Source organism: Sceloporus occidentalis, unplaced genomic scaffold (assembly GCF_023333645.1).
Source record: "Sceloporus occidentalis isolate IW3139 unplaced genomic scaffold, rSceOcc1.0.p SCAF_1, whole genome shotgun sequence".
Lineage (NCBI taxonomy): Eukaryota > Metazoa > Chordata > Lepidosauria > Squamata > Phrynosomatidae > Sceloporus > Sceloporus occidentalis.
In genome coordinates this window covers 97393720-97415388 of record NW_028316981.1, presented here as the reverse complement: position 1 = coordinate 97415388, position 21669 = coordinate 97393720, and the positions used below count along the sequence as shown (strand labels likewise).

The window sequence follows — 21669 nt, the reverse complement described above, 5'->3', positions numbered from 1 at the left end:
CACTAATTTGGCCACTGAACTGTCTTGTGCTGAGACTTTGACACCAACACCTTTAATTCAACCTCCCAATAAAAATAATCTGGGAGAACTTGAGGGGAAATCACTAAAGCAGCCCCCAGATAATGATGACGATGTAACAAAGATAGAAATAGAAAACCAGATTTTGACATCAGATAGTGACTATTTGTCTATCAGTAGTTGGCTTCTTTGTTTAACTGAGGACATCCAGATGATGAGAGCTTTTTTGAGTGAGTCTAATAAACTTTTAACAATTCTTGTGGACATCTGTATAAAGCATTGGTTGAATCAAGAGAAAGAGAGTACTGACAGCATATCATGTTCAAACAGAACTATTAATACTACCATGGTCCCCAACAAGGTTTGTGACAAAAAAGTTTCCAAAAGGAAAGTTACAGCTAAAAAGAAGAGTAAAAAGAGTAAGAATGTTAAAAATTGGAAACAAACTCACTATAGAAGGATGCAGCTCCAGAAACTTTTTAAATTACTGGATAAAAGACCAGCATAGAAAGACTCTGATATTAGGAATAAGTCACCACTAACAACCCTTCCAAAACATAGGATAGCATTCACTTTAGCAAAATTTAATGTTCTACTTTCAGCCTTATTGGAAGGGAGATACAATAATATTCCCTATGATCTACGCATATGCCCCTGTGGAACTGGTACAGTGGAGACTATAGGTCATGTATTGTTGTATTAATAATTAATAATAATTTGTTTTATTTATATACCACTATTCCAAAGATCATAGCGGTGAACAGCAAGTAAGCTAATTAGCAAGTAAGCCATTGTCCTTTTTTATTATAGCTATTGCCATATTTTTATTCATCCAATCCTTAGTCATTTTCCTGGAAAAAACTGATGAATTTTATGTATCTTATTTGCTGGCAGACCAGTGTCCAGTAATAACAACAAGGGTGGCCAGTTTTTGCGCAGCAGCAATGGTCTGTCGGCGTAAGATGATTTCTTAAAAGTTCACAATATTTTTTAGTTTGTTAAAATTTTATAATGATTTCATACATTTATAATGATTTTATACTTTTAAATTTTATTTTTCTTTTTAATATAATTTTATAAATGAAATTTTAACTATTATGTACTTTTATAATTTGATGATTTATTATGATGCTTGTTGACTATATTTGTTAATTGATGTTTGTGATGTTTGATCAGTTGATCGTAATAAATCTATTAGATATGAGTCAGGAACTAAGGCTCAATACAGACTAGCACTTTGCACCGATCTGGAGCCGATTTTAGGGTTTTGTAGGGCTAGGCGTCTGCACATGCCCAGCCCTACAATTGCCATGCAGGCGGCATGGTTTTATGCGCCCGTACATATGGGGTGTGCAACGATGACATCTGCATGGCATGGCACCAAAACAGCAGGGCGCCGCACGGACATCATCATTGCATGAGAGTGCGTCAATGATGCCTCACTCATGGCAGAAAAAGAACCCACTGGAAGCGAGTTCTTTTTAAGCCTCACAAATGCCGCAGCATTTGTCGGCTATGGCCTCCATCTGGAGGATAAAGGAGCAGCCTGCAACCACCCCTTTCCCCCAATCTATACAGCCCCTAAATTTAGCGAATACATTGTACCACTGTCAAGTAGAGCTTGGGAAAGTTATTTTACAGGACTGCTATTCCTCCAAAAAAGTTATAATCCAAAAAAAGTTAACGTTTCTAAGCTCTTCTTTTTAAACTCCTCATGAGCAGCAGAGCTCCAATAAAAGCAAAGCTTTTAATATGGGAATTTGCTCCATTATAAATCAACTTATGCAGGTCACAGAAACTGCACAATTTGTACAAATTTTTAACTTGGGAACGTGCTTAAGTGTAGAGTATAAACAACTATGAGTAAAGTCCTACTCCTATAATAATTTCTAAAAAAGTAGTTTTCTGTTCATTTGATGTGGTTAGGATTTGGCTAGGGTCCTGGAAAGGTGTCCAGGAAGAGCTTTATTACACCAATAAAGATTTGTTTTCACACTGGCTGCCAATATTGTTTATGGATATGATTGTGGTGGCTTTGCCCGGTGCTTTGGTGAAAGCAAATTTTCACCTAATTGGTTCTTAAATGAACTAGGTTGTCTCAGGCCAAAAGGGGATAGGCATATTTAGTCACCAATTCCATCTATATTTACTTCACATCATGTTTCTGGGAATGTGTGACAGGAAGGCTTAAACCATCAATAAAGTCATGTTTAAGATCAGAAGCACTTTTATTGTCTCTGCACTAGACTTGAGAAAAGCAAATGTGGAAGATATTCAGACTCTTTACCTTGGGCCTGGCCTTGACATTCAGGAACCAAGGTTGTGCTGCCAACCCCTGTTGTTGCTTCAGCATCGATAATGTGTCAGGAAGCAATTTGGCACTTGAACAGCTCTTTTTGGTCTCCTTGATCTGTGTTTGTTATTGCTTTTTTTCTGAATGGCTATTCCACTGAAATAGGATAGCCAACTGGTACAAGGTTTCTTTTATCACTGGCGTTCCTACTTCATACAGCATTTATGCTGAACTGAGCTTTTCCCTGAGGTGAATTTCTTGCATCAGTCCCTGGTAAAAATGACACATCTCCTGAAGGAAGCAAGACAGAAATGACCTTTGGATGACTGGGTTTATTTCGGAAATACTGTCATTTGCTGTACACCTGCTGGGTTTTAACTCTTTGTGCTGCTTTTAAAACAAAAGTCCTTATTGGACCATGAAAACCAACTATGAAAAGACAATGCTAAAAAATCAGGCCATTGTCCCTTAAAAGAAGACCCAGTATGTGTGAAGATGAAGTAGCTAGATTATAAATCAATTAGGGGCCGAGCATACAGAGACACAAAACTTGGCCATTCCTGGGTTTTCCTGATTTGGCTGGAACCCCCTCTGTCCACACAGCCCACTCCCAAGGTGAGCCGAACACTCACAGACAATCTGCACAACGCTGCATCAAGCTGTGCTACGCTATTTTTTTCGCCTCCTTCCCATGCATGCGCACGATCACACAAACACACTGTGACTGCCAATTCCTTCTCTTGTCCCATGCAGCTGCCCTCTCATTGAAGCCCCATGAGACTGGCCACATAGTTGCACAAGTGATACACTTCCCATACAGTGCAACAAAGCACAATCATGGAAGGCTCCTTTTTGCTTCCCTTCACCCCATGGGACCCTGTTGGGCTGGCTAGTTAGTGTATGTTTTTATTATATGCATTGCATTATTGGCAACCTGTCATGTTTGCCATAATTTCACTAAATGGAGCTCACTGATGTGATGGGTCAATGGTGCAGCCAGCCACTCATGTGCCTGTATACTTGACAAAAGAAAACATCTATATGGCATCAGCGGCTGCATCTCACTGGGCCCAGGGAACATGCTCCAGACCCCTTCCATAAGCCGCCTAGGCCCTCCCTCATTCCTAGACTCACGTTGTTTATATGCCGGACTTGAGTTGTTTATACAAGGTTTATACACCAGTGCAATAATACACACTTTCTACATTAGAGCAGAGCAAAAGGGCTTTATTTTGTTCCAGTTTTTCACACCAATGCACGGCTTCATCCTGTTTTCAGCCTGTTTTGGCCTTGTGTGTTGTATAAGCAGCTGAGGCTCGAAATGGAGTGGGACTGCTCTTTTTTCTTATTTTTTTCTTTTCTTTTCTTTTTCTTCCTTTCTTTTTCTTTCTCTCTCTCTCTCTCTCTCTTTCTTTCTTTCTTTTCTTTTTCTTTTTTTTTTTGCCAGTGGAGACAGGCCCAAAGTAAGAGAAAATATCAGACACTTTAAATGATAAGTTTAAAGACATTTTTAAAAATATGTTTACTTTTACAAAAGCATGCAGACAATGAAAGTATCTTGGAGCTCAATACACAGCTAAACTAAAGGATGTGAAAGAGAGAACAGTCATCACAGTCCTGTACAAATTAGTAAGTCTCACTGAGTTTGGTGGGATTTATTTCCAGGCAAGTAGATTTGGAACTGTAATTTCAACATGTAAATTGAAATTTGCGTGTTTGTATACTGCAGTCAACATAATTTCTCTTTTTAGGGGTCAGAGTAGCAGTAAACAAAAACATATTTTATGTATTTTTTGTTTGCTTGTTGAAGAAAGATTTGTATATAGGCACTGAAACTATTTATATCATAGACTTTGCTGCTTTCCTCTTCTTAATGGACGATACTTTAGAATGTGAACTCGAAGGCTTTTATGGCTGGCATCCATAGTTTTTTGTGGGTTTTTCAGGCTATGTGGCCATGTTCTAGAAAAATTAATTCCTGATGTTCCAATACTTTAGAATGTTTCAGATACTGTATCTTTATGGCATTTGTAAATGATCTTATACCTAGATGTCCCACACCACACACGTAAGATATTCTGGCAAACCTTGGCTTTTCCATATAGTTTTCTTCCTGTTTACAAAACCTTGACTAGCACCAGAGGTCCTTAAAACATAATGGCATAAAAACATTTTGCAGCAATGTTATAGCATTCCATAAAAGTACCTTTTTATGAACATTAAAACCTGAACTAAACTACAACTTGAATTGTATTAATCGTATCTTACAAACGTTGTGATTCTAAAGTTTATTGTTATTACTGGAGGCAAACTCATGTCAAATAATGAAATGGAAGGCACAATAGCTTGCATTTTTGAGAGCAATTTTTCTGTGATGGCTGGATTGGGCCCTGGATGTGTGAAACCCAAATTCAAAACCCTGATGAGCTTTAACATTCATTTGTTGGCTAAGGGTAAGTCATTATGTCACAGTCATATGTATGACACAGAATAGTTATCAGGAGGACAAATTAGAAGGACTTTTTGTCTCCTTGCCTAGGTTTTTTTCATGCTAGTTAAGAACAGAGAGATTTTAACTTTAGAAGTTAAAAGAGACCCTTATAAAATAATTTGTCAATAAGTACTGAAAGCTTATCTTCTGGACCACCAGTCTACATTGAATTAATATTTGCTAAAGTTAATATCTAAAATTCTCAGATAATTAGTGATTATTCTTCATTTGTAATTCGGCTAATTTCTTTATTGCTAATTTTCTTCTCTTCCTTCTCTCATTTAACTCATTCCTCTGATCTCAAATGCTTTCAGCTAAACCTACAGCTGGTGACTGCATGGTCTTCCGAATGTTGTTAGTGCCCGTTTCCCATTAGCCCTATCACCCTGGGCAATGTTGAAGGATTAAGGGTGTAATTGTTCATCAGTCTCTGGACAAATTCTGGTTCTCCTCCTACCTGGTCCTGATTGTTCTGATTGCCAAAAAAATGTTTTTGCTTCCATCTGTTCTATTCTGTTATAGTGCTCTCCACCCACATTTTGACATGCATATGTCATTTCAACTCCATAGATTGAATGCGATCAATAACATTTCCTTTTAGGGAGAGGTTTTTGCATCTTTATCCATATACAGACTAAGGTACCTTGTAGACCTCGGCTGTTTATTTCAAGCAGAAGACTACTACGCCACTGTGATTGCACTTTAATTCGAATTCTTCCATCCTGTAGAATCCTAGGATTTTCCATTTAGGGAGGGACGTTTAAAATTCTTAACTAGAGAGATCTGGTTCTCTTCTTCAACCCCACTCCCTAAACTACAAATCCAGAAGTTGCAGACATTGCAGTTAAAGTGAAATCATAGAGTTATAACGGTGTAGTGAATAGGCTCCAGGAATTCTGCCCTGTTAGTCTCCTAGTCATGACTAGCCTTCTAAGCACATTCAGATTCAGAGCTTCATGCTGCACATGAGTCGGGATGAAGAAGAGCCCATGAACATGGATATGTTTGGGGTGGACCTGAATTTTTGGGTATGGATGTGCACATGCATGTGTACACACATACTTATTTTATATACTTTTGGCTCTGAATAAAGTTATATTGTTTCTAGTTTCCAGCAGGAGATCAGACATTAGAATTAATACAGCCCACCTTCCCTTAGCCTTTCACTGAAGTTCTAGCTTGGAGCTTGGGAAAATAACCTTTTCAAGATTTGCCCCAACTGGCATATCGCAAAGAGCAGATGATATATGTAAATGCCGTTTTTATTTTGCTTTCAGATACCACACTCATGCCTCTGGCTCCTTCTCTCCAGCACCATTTTCTGGCTTCCAGCTGTCTCGGAGAGGCAGCTGGAGGCCAGGAAATGGCAGGGAGGAATGGGCACACGCATGCCCATTCCTCCTTGTCCCTGACCCATGCCTGGCAAAATGGTGTCATGTGCCACCCATGGTATGCCTGACATAGGTTCACCATCTTGGCATTAGTCTATTGCACTTTGTAGTAATCTCTGAAACAAAGAGGATGCGCAAAGTGTTGTTTTCAAATCTGCTGTCTTTACATCATTCAGACTGCCTCTGGACCACATGTGGACTGTAGACACGGAATGTGGAGCACTAAGGTGTTTGGGAAGGCCCGGTGAAGTTAAGCAAACAGCAGACAAGTTAGAAGACATTTGGGGAACCTTAGCTAGCTACCAGTAGATTTCTTCAGAATTCAATTCTGACAAAAAGGCTCTTCCCCCTCTGTTTTACAGGTTAGAAATCTTTGTTACATGGTAACACGGCGAGAGAAAATGAAGCACTCCATTTGCAAACTCCAGGAACAGATCTTCCATCTCCAAATGAAATTAATTGAGAAGGACCTTTACCCAGGTATGTGTTGCTTCTGGAGATTACAAAAACAAATGCAGTTATAACATCTTACTGCTGCGGATTCCACAATTGGATCCCTAAGCTTGAAATCAAGATTGAAAATTGAACGTTTGAGCAGAAACACAGCCATTAGTGATTCCCATAGCACTAAACCTTAGAAAAGTGTGTTGTATTTTTACAGACTTGCAAGTGTTGATATCCATGTTTTCTTTACTTCTGATAGAAATATATAGTTTGGGTTTCTCATTCTAATAGAGGGGAAGTTTAACGTGCATGATTCTTTTTGAAGAATCATGGCATTTAGCACATGGTTTGGGGGACATTTTTTAAATTAATTTCAGCATCATGGTACTAGCATGTCACATATCATTCATAACCTATAAATGATACCGATCATTTTACAGATACAGCAATTTGTAATCACCACACATTCAGTTCTGTGTTTGCTTCATGGTCTCAAGGCCTTTCTACTAGCTATCTCAATTTGAAACCGCAAAGGGATGAGAATAGGAAAAGGTAGTCTTCAAAAAGTTGTGAACCCAGTTTGAACATGGATTTGCCAGAGAGACTGTTGCTTGGCATTATAGCATGATAGTAATTATGATATCACTCTTATAAAACAAATGTTACAGTGAGCTCCTCCATTTAAATTACTAGTAGTTCATGTGGTTAATTTTTATTCATTTATAAAGTCAGGCTTGAAATTCTAGCATGGTGCTTCAGAGGGGGTGAGCAAAGACAAAATGGCTTGTTTATTTTAAAAATACTTAAACCATTCCTTCATCTGCAAAAGATCCCAAACCAGTGTACATATCGTTGCTATTCTAAACTGTCACCTTGGTTTCAACTTGCATTTGCTTTCAGTAACTGAAGAAAGCAGAAGCTGAAACATTTTGCTAATTTATTTATTAAATCGTGTTTGTTAATGGACTGCATCCTTTTGGGATCCAGAACAAACTTGTCAGAGGTGCTGTTTGTTTGTTTTATAAACCACCTAATATTATTAAAAGAAATAGAATATAGCAACACCAACAGCATTACAATGATAAGAGGCATAAAATTTATTCTGTTTAGCCAGCAAACCACTATACAATGTAAAATCAAATTAGATACATTTTAAAAGTACTGGGAGTAACAGAAGCATTTTAATTCTCTTTTCTCTTTTTCTTTTTGTTTCTTTATTTTCTGAATGTATGGTATTCTGATTGTAAATTAGATAGTACATGTTAAAAATTAATAAACAGATAAAATGCTTGGGGGGAGAGAAAAGATTATTGAGTGGGCACCTTTGCATCTTGCTCAGAAGGGCATTCCACCAGTGGAGCACTTTCTCACAGAAGCCCCTCTTTTAACTTCCCAGGGACTGGCTTGTGCAGACTTCCAATTCTTATTGGACTGCAACTCCCAACATCCCTCCCAGTGGTGAGGAATGCTGTAAATTGTAGTTCAGCAACTTCTAGAGGTTAACATCATTCCCAACCCTGACATAATTTAATCTCCCACTTCAGAAATGTCAGTCCTACCATGTTCACAGGTACAATTATTAGCTCTGTAAGATAAGTCCTGCTCAGTGGCTGCCCCAAGTTCTGGAACGCCCTTCCATTTTGCTATCCTTCCATTGGCAGGCAAAGATTCTTTTATTCATATATGCTTTTAGAATCCAAGGTTTTTTGAGGAAAGAGCTTTTAAGAGCTGCATTGTTTTTACTATTTTAACTCCTTTTATTATTAAAAATGTGCACTTTAAATTGTTTCAGTGTTATTAATAATTTGGTTCTATTTTAATGTTGACTTCTTGTATGCTTTTGGCCCGATACCAGGGTTCGGGAGTGCGCAGCAACCACACGCTCCCAAAGCTTAGTATGTATGGGTGCCGCAATGACTGCACAGCCCCGCTGCACATCCATGACACAAGCACTGTGCAGCATCTTGTGTCATTAACACACCATGTGCACTAATGACACACTGATGGCGGCACCTGCCCACACCCAAGAGAACCTGCTTTTTGCGGGTTCTTTTTGGAGTGGAGGGAGCCCAAATGGTTTGGCTCCTACGGGCTCCCTTTGGGGGAAAAAACAACATCTCCAGCCTGCCATTTCAGGGTGGTATGTACTGCATCTTTAACTCTATTGTAATCATTTTAATTTCTAAGCTACCTTGAGTCTCAGACTGTAAGGCCCGGTACTGACCACCGAAAAAGGGTGGTCTGCCAGTGCCTTGTTTTGCTACACGAGGAATCTGCAGCAGACAAACTGTGTGGCTTCCTCACACAGCAAAAAGAACCCGCAAAAAGCGGGTTCTTTTTGCAGCATCATAATGACATAGCAATGTGCCGATGCCACATTCGCGACATCATTATGGCGCCGCAATGTGTGGGCGCTAAGCATCCGTCACGTCAAAATGGTGGTGCCCATCTGTACAGTGTGCTGCCATTTTGACGCCCTCGTCACATGTGAAGGGCGTCTGGAAGCGTCGCCCCTCGCACGTGACGAGGGCGCCCTATCGTGCCTGTCTGTCCCGCGCCTAAGAAAGCAGAATATAAAGTTGTAAATAACAACAATAACAATAATAATATTGCTGTGTAAAAATAAGGAGATATGTGCCTTCATCTTTCATCCATTAAAGGGAAGAGGGGTCGAGGGAATAGGCAGGCCTCTCTGAAGAAGAATTGGTTCAGTAGATGCAGTAAATAATTTCATAATCCTGACCAAGACTTCAGGGCAACTCTTTTAATTTCAATTTAAATGAGAATCTGAGACTGTCACTTCGGCAGACCTTGTCCAAACTAGCCAAGCAGGAAGTTAGCTGTGAAGCACTAATCACTCCTTGATACTTACTTTTTTGTTTAATGCTTTGAACTGGACCTGCATTGAAATCTCCTTGCATAAGCATGCTGTTCCTTTCAACCTTCTCCTGATTCTTATTGTTAATCTTGGCCCTACTGGCTATAGTTGTTAATGGGCGGCATCTGGCCCATTGGCATAGGTTGCTGGCAGCTCCATTGACTTCTTGGCAACTTTTTTGAGCTTTGTTAAAGATCAAAGGTTAAAACACTGCCAGACAATCGTTCACTGCTCCTTTGTGCCTTTTAATGTTAAGTGTAAATTAAGTTGTTGTATTTATTAGGAAGGAGGGTCTTACACGAGACATAAAAGTATCTGAAGGTTTTAAAAAGTGATAAACACAAACTTGATAGAGCAATGCCAACAACTGAAAGCAGACAGTTGTCCAGTTCACGCCTTGTAAATTACTTTGTTTTTTTGCACCAACATCACGTAAATCAAAATTCAGAGCTATGAAGCATTTTCTCCAGAAAGAGCATCTGGCTGTTTGGCAGAGTTTTCCGTCAGTTGTGTTTGTGGCTTTGGAGCTTCTTCAGAAGCCATCACATGGTCAGGGTTTCTTTAGGACTGTCTGGACCACATTCCCTCTTGCTGAAAACATCTCCTTGAGTTGAAATTTAAGGTCTTAAGAAATGTGTACTCTGAAAATGTGTGGATTTGAATCATTCTGACTACACAGAAAGGATGCCAGTACCACACTCGGGATGCCTTAATCAAGGACAGACAGCATCTTAGGAACAGATCATTCACAATATTAGGAGACAGTTCAGAAACATAAAAGATCCTTCCTAAGTTACCAAGCTGCTTGAGCCAAACACTGTTTGGCTTGCTTATATCAGATGAAGAAAGTCTGGGCCACAGACCACATGCAGCCTATCTAGAGTGTTTATGTGCCCCTCCCATGGCCCCAAATGTCAAAATGTTTTGGTGGGGGGGTTGCACCCAAATGCAGTTTGAGGCGCAATTTTGCCATGTGTTTGCTCACTCGTGCCATTTTAGGCCTAGCATAGGCATTCTCTGTGTAACTTCTGAGTCACTTCCTGTTGTACCATCTGTTCATAATTCCTCAGAACACTTGCAGTTGTTAGTAATATCTGTAGTTGAAATAGCTTTAGGTAATGGCTAAGATGGCTAAGTTAAGGTGTCATTAAGCATACTTAAATTGATCAGTTCCCCAACTTGTGGATCTTTGTAGAGTTGGAAAGTGCCTCTTCTTTCTTCTTATAATTCTCAGAGATATTACAGAAGAGACTTCCTTTTTAGAAGATTATTAGACAGGGGACATCCCATTCTTTTCTCATCCTTCCCACACAATTGTGGGAAGGATTTTCACATGATGTCGCACTTATTCTGTCATTGCCCTATCACTGAAGTGGAATTGTTCTGGCATTTTGTATTAACAGGAGTTCATGTTAATACAATTCCACTTCAATGACAGGAAAGGCATGACATCTCTAAAATGCTTCCGCACAATCAGGACAACAGCGGGAGAAGGATGGAAGAGTGATCCCCTTCACTCCCGACCCTGTCCCGTACCTGGTCTGAAAATCTCCTTAGTCTCACGCCTGCCTTAGAAAGTACTTCTTCACCACATTAGCTTCTAGTAGCTGTGTTTGGTGAAAACAAAATTATAACAATTCATACAGAGCTCAGTTCTTGCAGATTCATTGTTGTGGCTTCTCTGAATCTATCTCACTGGTATACACTATCCAGCTTTCACAACCATACATAGAAATAGGAAACATAACGGTGTAGACAATCCTAACTTTAGTATACAGATCATAGCTGCCCTTCCAAGTCTAAGGCGGTTTACATACCGCCATTTGGGACATCCTCAGGACGTCCCAATTTAAAAAAGGGGCGTCTCTTCTAGATGCCCTACTCCTGTTACGGACTCTGTCCGTAACAAATGGCGGCAGCCGTTCTACACGGCCGCCGCCATCTTGACGTAATGGACGCTCTGCGTCCGCACGTCGCACCCCGGAAATGACACCGTGAGTGCGCGACTAGCGCCTCGTGGCGTCTCTTCCAGGGAGCAGGAAGGAGCGCGATTTTCGCGCTCCTTCTTGGCAGCGTCCGGGAATCGCACCATTTGGCTGCTGCGGTTCCCGGACGCTGCAACCGGCGGCGGTGTGAGACGGCCCCTTCTGGGCCATCTGTAACGCGCCAAAGTCTTCTTCTGTTTTCTTTACTGCAGTCTCCACTCTGAATTATGATTGAGCCTGAGTATGGAAAATCTTGAACTGTGAAATGTCCTCATTGTCTAATTTAAAATTATGTAAATTGTCTGTGGTCATTATTTTTGGTTTTTTGATATTCAACTCTAACCTGCCTTTGCACTTTCTTCCTTGACTTTCATTAGTAATTGTTCCAAGTCCATGATGTTTTCTACTAACAGTATGGTGTCATCCGCATATCTTAGATTGTTGAAGTTCCTTCCTCCTATCTTCGCTCCTACTTTTTCAGAGTCTAATCCTACTTTTCATATGATGTTTTCAGTTTACAAGTTTAACAGATAGGGTAATAGAATGCAGCCTAGCCAGACGCCCCCCCCCCCTGATCTATACAGTCAAGTGCTTTGCTACCATATATAATACACAAGCTGCTATTTTTGAAAATTCTTTAATGTTTTCCATTATCCAGCATACATTTACTATATGAACCCTAGTGCCTCTTCCTCTCATGAACCCAGTTTGGATATCTGGCATTTCTTGGTCATATATAGCAAGCATTGTAGCATTTTGAGCATCACCTTGCTTGCATGGGAAATTAATGCAGTAATCCTGTGGTTACTGGAATACCTGGTGTCCCTTTTCTTAGGGATTGGAATATATACTGATCATTTTCACTCTGTCGGCCATCGTTTTGTTTTCCATATTTGCTGACAAAATTTTGTTAGAAATAGAATAGATCCTGTCTCTGAACCTTGGATCAGCTCTATTGATACACTGTCAGTTCCTGGTGATTTGTTTTTCTGAGTGCAGCTTCCACTTTACTTTCTAAACTTTCAAATTCGTCTTCAAATGGTTCTTCCTTGAATGAATCTATCATCTTTTCATCTTTTTTATATAGTTCTTCAGTGTATTGTTTCCATCATTTTGTTATGTATTCTTGGTCATGTTAACATGTTCCCCTGCTGATCAATACTCTTGGTTTAAAATTTCCTTTCATTTCTCGGTTGTTCATGAAGAGGTCTCTGGTTCTTCTGTTTCACAACATCCACTATATAGTAGCTTTCCTTCTCCCTGCACACAAGTCATTGTACATTTACATTTAGGGTTCTGGTTCTATATCTGTCAACTTTCATTTTTGCTTGTTTTTAGTCCTTGACTGCTTGTAGAGTTTCATCTGCCATCTACTGAGACTTATCTTTGAGGGGCAAAAAGTGTGATTTGCACTTCAGTTATATTTAGGCCTCTCCTTATCCTAAAAAGAGCTAGAGGGAACATGGAAAATTGTTCTCATGCCCACTAGAGGATGTAGGGAGGCTTTTCAGGACAAAAAATATGGAACTCTTCTGTGTGGGAGTTATGGCAGTAGGGAGATAGCCTAAATACCCTAAAGGCACCATATCCCATCTGATCTTGGAAGGTAAGCCCTAATTAGTACTTGGATGGGAGACCACCAATGCATGCTGTAGGCTATTATTTCAGAGGAAGTAACTGGCCAAATCACCTCTGAGTATTCTTTGCCTAAGAAAACCCTATAAAATTCATGGGGTCACCATAAGTTGACAGGTGACTTGAAAGCACACACACAGATACGATAATGGATGTCACTCTCCAAGATTCCTTCAGAGCCTTATGGCCCCCAAACCCCCAACAGTTGCCCACCCAGGCTTATATTGTAAGTAGAGTACCCCATTTCTGAATCTGTGATCAGTATTTGTCCTCTCATCTCAAAATTATAGGTAAAAATCACCTTGTGTAAACTGTCATACACCAAAAATATTGGTATGTGAGAATATAGGCTTGTCTGTTCTGGGCTCTTCCCTAAATGTAGATAGTGACAGCTGAAGGCATCCATTGATCCAATATTATGATTCTAAAAATGTAACAGTTTGAATGTTTCCAGTTGGGCAGTTCATAGTGCTGCCAATCAAAAGGCCTTGTGCAGCTTTTCTGTCTAACCTTCCTTAATGGATTTTCTTGCAAGATGTAAGAAGTGCTTAGATGATATGAAAGGTTTACAAATTGAAGGTGACCTCATATGGACTACATTACCTCCTTTAAATTCTGTGAGTGAAGCAGGATGATTGCATGATACAGTAAAAGCTTCACCTGGCAAAGCACCATTAGGGGTTGGAGTTGGGTAACCCTACCACTGTTGTTGGATTGCAATTCCCATCAGTTCTGACAAAGCATTTGAAAGGGATGGTGAGAATTGTGTTCCAATAGCAACTGATTGTCCACATATCCCCTAGCCTTGAGATCTGTACTGATGCACTTTCCATTCACGTACTACAGCTGTGGACAGCCTCTGAGGGTCAGTGGGCTGTTTTGCCCTCCCCTAAACCTTGATGGGTCACACAAGAGTGTTGACCACTCTGCAAATGAAACCACCCAAAAATAGGCAAATCACAACCCAGAAACCTCTTGGAGGGATGGGAACAGTTCAGAGTTGTCATTTCAATATTAATCTGTTTCAGGTCAGAAAGGGTATTCTTTAAAAAAAAAATCAACAAGAAATAGTCAGTCACTGACTTTTGCTCAACTCTCAGAAAGATTCCAGGCTGTTTTATCAGTGGCTTTCATGGAACTTTTATGACATTAGTTTTTGTAGAGAAGAGGTTATGTGCAGCTGGGTAGTACAGCCAAATATACATGGGCATGCACAGGTATGGACTGGGTGAGCTACAAATCATGGGACCACGTAGATTTATACCATTATTTTAAATGCTTTCAAATGGTTAGATTTAAGTATCATAGCTAGAAAGAGCATATTTAGCACAATGACCCATGTTAGAAAAAGATCATTCTTGTTCTTTGTATAATCTTGAGTAATTGCCTGAAAGCATTTCATAGCCTTTTACCCAATTGTTTACACTTTTTGTAGAATATTAGTATTTGTGTACATCCATGTGCACATGTATGTGATCCATAAAAGGATCAAACTGTGCATCTAGTGAGCTCTGTGGGTTCCAATATAGGGTGGAAGGTGAAGAGTAAAATAAACTAAGTATGTAGGGTAAAAATTAATCTGTTTGAGCTGCCAGAAAATCTTAGTTGATGCTTTTTATCAAAGGAAGGTGATGACACTAATAAGAGCCAGCACAGTGTAATGATTTAAGTGTTGGACAAGGGCTCTGAAAGAATACGGTTCAAATCTCTGCTCAACCATGAAAACCCAATGGGTGACATTCAAGTCACATTCACTGAAGCTTAGGGGATTGCAGCAGTAAGAACCAGAGACCTCTTCAAGAAGAACTGAGAAACGAAAGGAATAAATAAATCTGGCCAAGAAAACCCTATGAGAGGGTTGCCATAAATCAGAAATGTCTTAAAGGCAAATAATAATAGCAAGTAGGAGTAGTAGAACCCTGGTGGCATAGTGTGGTTAAATGCCTGCACTTCAGCCATTCACTTATAAAGCATAAAGTTGTGAGTTCAGTACCAGACAGGGGCTCAAGGTCGACAGCCTGGCATCCTTCCGAGGTCACTAAAATGAGTACCCAGCTTGTTGGGGGCAATTAGCTTACACATTGTAAACAGCTTAGGGAGTGCTGAAACAGTATAGAAATGTACTTGCTATTGCTATTGCTAGGTAAAAATCCTTCTCAGCTGTATGTTTCTTACTGCAAGGTCATGGCCAGCATGTTTCCCTATTATTGCTATTATGCTGGAACAGTGTGTGTGTGTGTGGGGGGGGGGTTCCAACTGTTCTAGCATAATAGAACTTTCTAGACTTTTTTGCTAAGAAGTTATTCATTATCAGTTATTATTTCACTTTAACTTTTGGATATCTTTGCTGATTAAATTGATAGTTAAGTGTTAAAATGGCTTCATTACAGAAAACATCGGGTTTTCAGTGTATTTATAAACTAACTGGGCAGGGTGGAGGGTAGGTGTAATTGTTTGAGCGCTGGCTATGACATTGTAGATCAGGGTTCAATTCCCTGATCAGGCATGGAAACCCACTGAGTGACCTTACACAAGTCACAGGCTCCCTGCTCCCAAAAATCCCATGACAGCTTCACCTTAGGGTCATCATAAATCAGAAATGACTTTGAAGATATGCAACAATAAATCAGAAATGACTTTGAAGATATGCAACAACTAAGGTAGTAGAGATGGGGAAAATGGCCTTAAAAACCCTTCCCCAAGTTTCTCAGGTATTTCAGAAGTTATTCTGCACTAATGAATTTAGAGCTCCTATTTCTGTATATGATAGCCATGTGTTGCATATACTACAAAGTATGCTTTTTGTAGTTACTGTGTCACATTTCAAATTTTCCCTAACAAAATAGCAATAAAAACAGTGCAGCATTCTAGAATGATTATTAGATGTGGGGCTAAATTGGCAAGAATTTTTTAAACATATTTCTATGTGCATATACTGTACAAATGCATTTTGCAAGAAGCACATGACAACTATTCAATCAAGTCTACTTACAGCAATATTCAAATGTTACTTTCAGTTCCCACGCCACATACAAAACATGTATGTTTCATAAATATTGTAATAAGTACAAATGGTGGCTAAGTTCCAGAGAGACCTGTGAATCCATGCAAAGCATTTCTGCACATGTGCAGCTGGGTTTTTCCTTTTGGCAGCTGGCTCTTCCAATTTTTGGAGAAGCAATGACGGTTATCAAGAGAAAACAGGAGATGAAAAGGCTGTGCACACCCACAGAATGCCATGCACAGTACATTTGGATCCCAGCCAGTTAGCTTAGACTACTACATAAATGTTTAATACAATACCATGTGCACTCTACTTCCCATTAAGCATATACTCATGGAGTGCACAGTTTCTGGTAAATATACAAAAACATAGTATAAATGGAAGGGAACATATTTTAACCTTTTAAAACAGAGATTACAATCTGTCGAGAAGTTAGCAAGACACCATCTGTTCCAAAATACATCTGATGAAGTCCAAACCTGTACTTGTCTTAATCTTTACAGTGAATTCATAAATTTGCTTCCACACTGGGGGGTGGGGGTGAGGGAGTGACAGTCACTAACCTAACCTTTGAAAGACATTCTGGCGGGTTACACGCCGCCATTAAAGCACGCGCAGAGCGCGTACTAGGGTTAGGGAGGTGCGGTGCTTCCGCACCTCCCTAACCCTAATACGTGCTCTGCGCGTAAAAAATGACGGCAGCCATTCCAGATGGCCGCCGCCATTTTTACGTAGCGGACGCTGTGCTTCTGCACGTGTCGCGGCGGCTATGATGCCACGAGTGCGCCAGCGGCGCTTCGTGGCGTCGTAGCCGCACCACGAAAAGGAGCTCCTTTTTTGCTCCGCGAGGGAGTTGCGCGGTTTGGCTGCTGCAACTCCCTCGCGGAGCAAAGAGCAGCGCCGGGAGACCACCGCAAAGCGGCGGTTTGTAACCCATCTCTGTTTTCAAAAATTTTTTAATTCCATCTATGCTTAATCACTGCAGCTAGAGGGAACCAAATCAGTGCTTCTGTGAACATCAAACACTGGAAACAAAACCACAGAGAAAGCCATGTCAGACCTTCATGGCGTTATATATCTGGCTGGCCACTTTTAGAAGAGGCAGATGGACTAGATTCATTCTAGACCTGATCCAGCCTGGCAAAATTGTTGTTCTTTGCAAGATATTTTCAAGTCAAGTCTTCAGTTGAGCCTCAAGAACCAACTTCAACAGAAAAAAGATGGTGGTGATAGGGTGGGGTAGGAGCTTGAGACAGAATGATGTTTTTAAGCAAGACTCGCTTCCAAATGGGCTTGAAGTAGGTTGAGATCTAGTTGGCAGCCTGTCACCACTATACATTGGAGGACCCTTCTAAAACCTTTTTAAAAGCTTTAGAAGGATCCTTCTGCCTGAGGCTCTGAGAAACATGCCCCATGCTCTAGGATTATCTGTCTATCTATCTGTCTATCTAATAGGCAAGGGCAAGAGTTGAGATCTATTCAGCAGCACAACAGAGGAGACTTGTAAAGCTTTTCCAGCAGGCAAGACTCATCCCTATATAGCAGGGTGCAGTTCTTGGCAGGGAACATCAAAGGCATTAGGCAATGGGCTTGAGGCATGAGTTTACAGGGAGTGGGGCCTTCCTGTACAGCAAATGTAAAGTACTGCTTCCATCATGTGACTGGTGGGCAAAAAGCAGTGAGATGGAAGGGTTGTTCAAAGGAACAAAACCATTTTCCATTCCATAATGTTTCTGGATGAAGTTAGGCCAGCAAATTGGCCACTAAAAATATACAAGTCAAGTCAGTGCATCATTCATTGAAACAACTTGAGTCTGAGTCAGATTGAGTCTACATCACTGGATACTATTGTGTGGTTTTTCTTCCTACTATAAGAGTTTGAATCTGGAACTGAACATAGATAATTAGGACATCTGCGTCCTCTAATTCCTACATGTAATTTATTATCACCTTTTTTGGATGAGCAGCAGAGCTGGAGTTGCATTCCTGTAACATCATAGTGAGACAGAGAATGCAGAACAGTTCAGTTTATGGCCTATTGTGTTTCTGGGGCATTCATTGCTGGGCTATTCTCTTTTAACTTCACGTTGCCTCTTACCTTTCCTTTTTGTTCCTTTGTTGCTTTTTTCTGGATACTCCTCCTCTTCTGTCTTCAGAAGATTTTAGCTACATAGAATTTAAGGCTGACATTAGTATTGGTAGAATAGGATATATGACCATGGCTTTTGAGATCTCTTTTGTCTTGGGTATCAGTTCAGATATGAATAGACTATGATTATGTGCATCCAGATTATCTGAGACACAGCTTCAATACACTTACAGTTGGCTTGTGCACAAAATGCACTTCAAGAATATACATATGTCAAATGTGTGTCCACTGGACATTACATCTCCTCAGGACCCTTTTAGTCCTTCTTCCCCTGGTCTGGACTCCTCAGGGCACTCACAACATACACAGGGATCCCTTACCCAACCTGTTACTCCTCCCTCTACTGATTTTCAGTGATAACCATGCTGGCATGTTCCAGAATAAATGGGGAAAGTGAGGGAAAGAAGGAATTGAATTGCCTGTGTAAGACTGAATGGTTCATTTGAGCATGAGCTTTCATGAATTTAAATCCATGTCTTTGCATGCACTGATTGAGTACTGTACAGTATTAAATGCAGTCGGATCTAGAAAGATGCTAATTGTGACCCTCGCCATAAACCTTTAAAGACTGGCTTCCTCTCTTTTGGTTGCTTGGCTTTGTTTGAGACTTCGTTGTTATTGTTGCTTGACTTTTTACTTTTACTTTTATTTTGCACAAAGTATGTGCAGTGCTGCTTGCAGTTAGACTTGATAGATACAAGGACTGACTCATTATATGGAGTTATGATGGTAACCTTGTGATTTCAACTGAACTCTGTTATACATAAGCCACATTTGAATTAACAGCATGCTGTGTGTTGATATTATGAGTCTGCTTGGGGAAAGACCATTCCTTCTTGCTACTATAGTGGCAGTTCCTGCCAAAATAAAGCCGTCAAAAAGAATATTGCAGCTACACATTTGATTCAGATGGCAGCTCCCATGCTGGTTTCATTATGAGCCAGGATGCTTTGGTGCAGGTGCCTTCCTCTGCTCTCCTGTTCCAAACAGTTTCCTTTTTGCCAGCTTAGTTTTTAACTGGAGCTGAGCTGACTGGAGCTGAATTGTGTCTTCTGTTACAGCTGAAGTTGAAATGTGACTACCAGCCTCAGGTGATGCCAACTTCTACAAAAAAGATAGGGCTATAGAGAGAGGGGAAGGGAAGAGTGGCAGGGGTGGGGACACAGGAGAGAGAGACTTACCATTGAAGAAGCTCTTTCCGGCTTCATGTCAAGGCTGATGGAGCTTTGCCAGCAATGAACATGGAAACAGGATCAAGCCACAAATATTAGTCCTGTGACTGAAATGGGTGTTGCAACTATGGGCACAAATATAAGACTATCTTTGTTCACTGCTGCTGACAGTCAGTCTGCAAGCAGGTCCTGTTTTATTATTTCTGTCTAGGACATAGTGATTCCAGGGGACATTTAAATAATTATTTTCATTGCCCATTTCCCCCAGTCTAATTTCTTTTTTTTCCTTTAAAAAATCATTAAAAACATTAAATCGAATAGGGATCCGATTGAAGGGGTTTGGGTTTCTCCTCTCCCCCCCCCCCCCCCCGAGAAGATACTTCATTCAAATAAACATCTGTCTGTTTTGACATTCACTGAGTAGGCCTATTAAAATTATTTTCATATTTACAATGTGTTTGGTTAAAAAAACAGCTCTTGCCCTAGAAGCTTCATTTTTGCACATCATTCTCTAATCCCAGTGGTCACAGAAACTATTAAATAACCTCAAGAAATAATTGAGACTTACTTTTTGGCTCTTTTGATCTGCAGCCCAGGAGTCACTCCTTCCAAAACAAATCTGCTTTCTTGGAAATGTACTAAAAGTGGCAGTGGTTGCTGTCACTTGTGGTCATTTTGGAAGTTTGGCTTGTGAAAAATAAAGTCATGGAAATTCTTCTAACTTGTCCTATATAGCACAGTAGAGGTTATGTGGTCATGCAAGACCAAGACTGGCAGCTACAAAAGGCTTCTGAATGGGTTGAATTTGGAATTGGAACTGTTCAAAGTACAAACTGCTGCAGTTCAGTTTGGAGAGGCTCATAATGGGGTTAACAGTTGCCACCAGGTAACACTGCCTCCCAATCTTTTTGCTAGTTTGGATGCTAAAAATACAGTAATTTACAGAGAGGTTTATTCTCTCTCTTTCCTCTGTATGAGTCCCAAGTAGAATTCTAGGAGTGGTAGCCCAAAGATTCACTTTTCCCAACTGCCAAGAAGGCTCACCAAAAAATTAAAATTGATTTTTTTAAAAATCAAAAGGAAAAACAGATGCAGCAGATTAATAATCCAAAATAATAAAAAAATCAACCAAACTACTTAGATGCCTGCCTAAGCATGCAAATAGTAGGCTAAAATTCAGAGACAAAGCCATGTAAGTCTGGAATATCAGTATGCAGAGAGATTTTGTAGCACCTTTGAGATTAATTTAGCTAGGAAAGATGTAGTATGAGCTTTCATAGATTTGGGCTGCATCTAATATAACTCCGTCCTACAGAACCTTGGGATTTGGAGCTTTGTGATGCACCAGCTCTCTTTGGCAGAGAAGGCTGAGGACTTGGTAAAACCATGAATCCCAGGATTCCATCGGATGGATCTACAGCACTTAAACTGGAATCAAACTGCATTATTTGCAGATGCACCCTTAATCTACTTCTGCAGATGCATCTGAGGAAGTGGACATAGGGGCTGTACAGACCACCCCTTTTAGCGCTGGATGGAGGCCGCAGCAACTACATGCTGTGATCCCAATCTCATCTTTCCACGGCCCAAAAACAAGCCATAAAAAGCAGCTCCTTTTTGTGCCCGGAAAGGGCGCGGCAGTCGCTGGCACCGCGGTTTTACTCCTTTGGCACTGCTTCATCTAGACGCAGCACCAGAGGCCGTGATACCACACACCATGTGGTGTGGCACGCGGTGTCACACTGTCCTGGGGGCAGAGTTGGGGCATGTGTCGTGCAGATGCCCTGCTCCGACTCTGCCCCCAGGCTGGCCTTAATGGCCGGTCTGTACAGCCCCTAAGTCTACGAAAGCTTATGCTACAACTTTTATCGCTCATACTCAAAGGTGCTACAAGATCCCTCTGCATACTGATATTGCAGAGTAAGGAAGGGAATTACACACCTGGAATATAGCCATGGAAACAGCCCTCTCTTACACTACTGTAAGGTGCTTCTCAAGTAAAGGAGCATGCAAGATTGCCTACCTAGGTTACCATAAAGGATGGGCTGCCTCTTAGAGGAGAAGGCAAGTCTTCAAGTATTTTGGTAGAAGCCTTTAAATGCTTAGGACTTTGAAATGAGCCCCAAAATGCTGGTAGCCACTGCAGTTGTAAATATAAGTGTATCACTGTGGCTCTGCTAGCTAGGACATTTTGAGAATTGCAGTACAA

General features: G+C 40.5%; 1 protein-coding gene across 4 annotated transcripts in view; it reads left to right on the top strand.

Annotated features, from left to right (window-relative positions):
* JADE2 (jade family PHD finger 2) overlaps nt 1-21669 on the top strand; it is a 232061-nt gene that overhangs the window by 190932 nt on the left and 19460 nt on the right. For all 4 annotated transcript variants that reach the window (XM_089530074.1, XM_089530083.1, XM_089530064.1 and 1 more), the window contains exon 10: nt 6556-6673. In XM_089530074.1, the coding sequence (XP_089386200.1) occupies nt 6556-6673 (118 nt within the window). The remainder of the gene's footprint in view (nt 1-6555; nt 6674-21669) is intronic.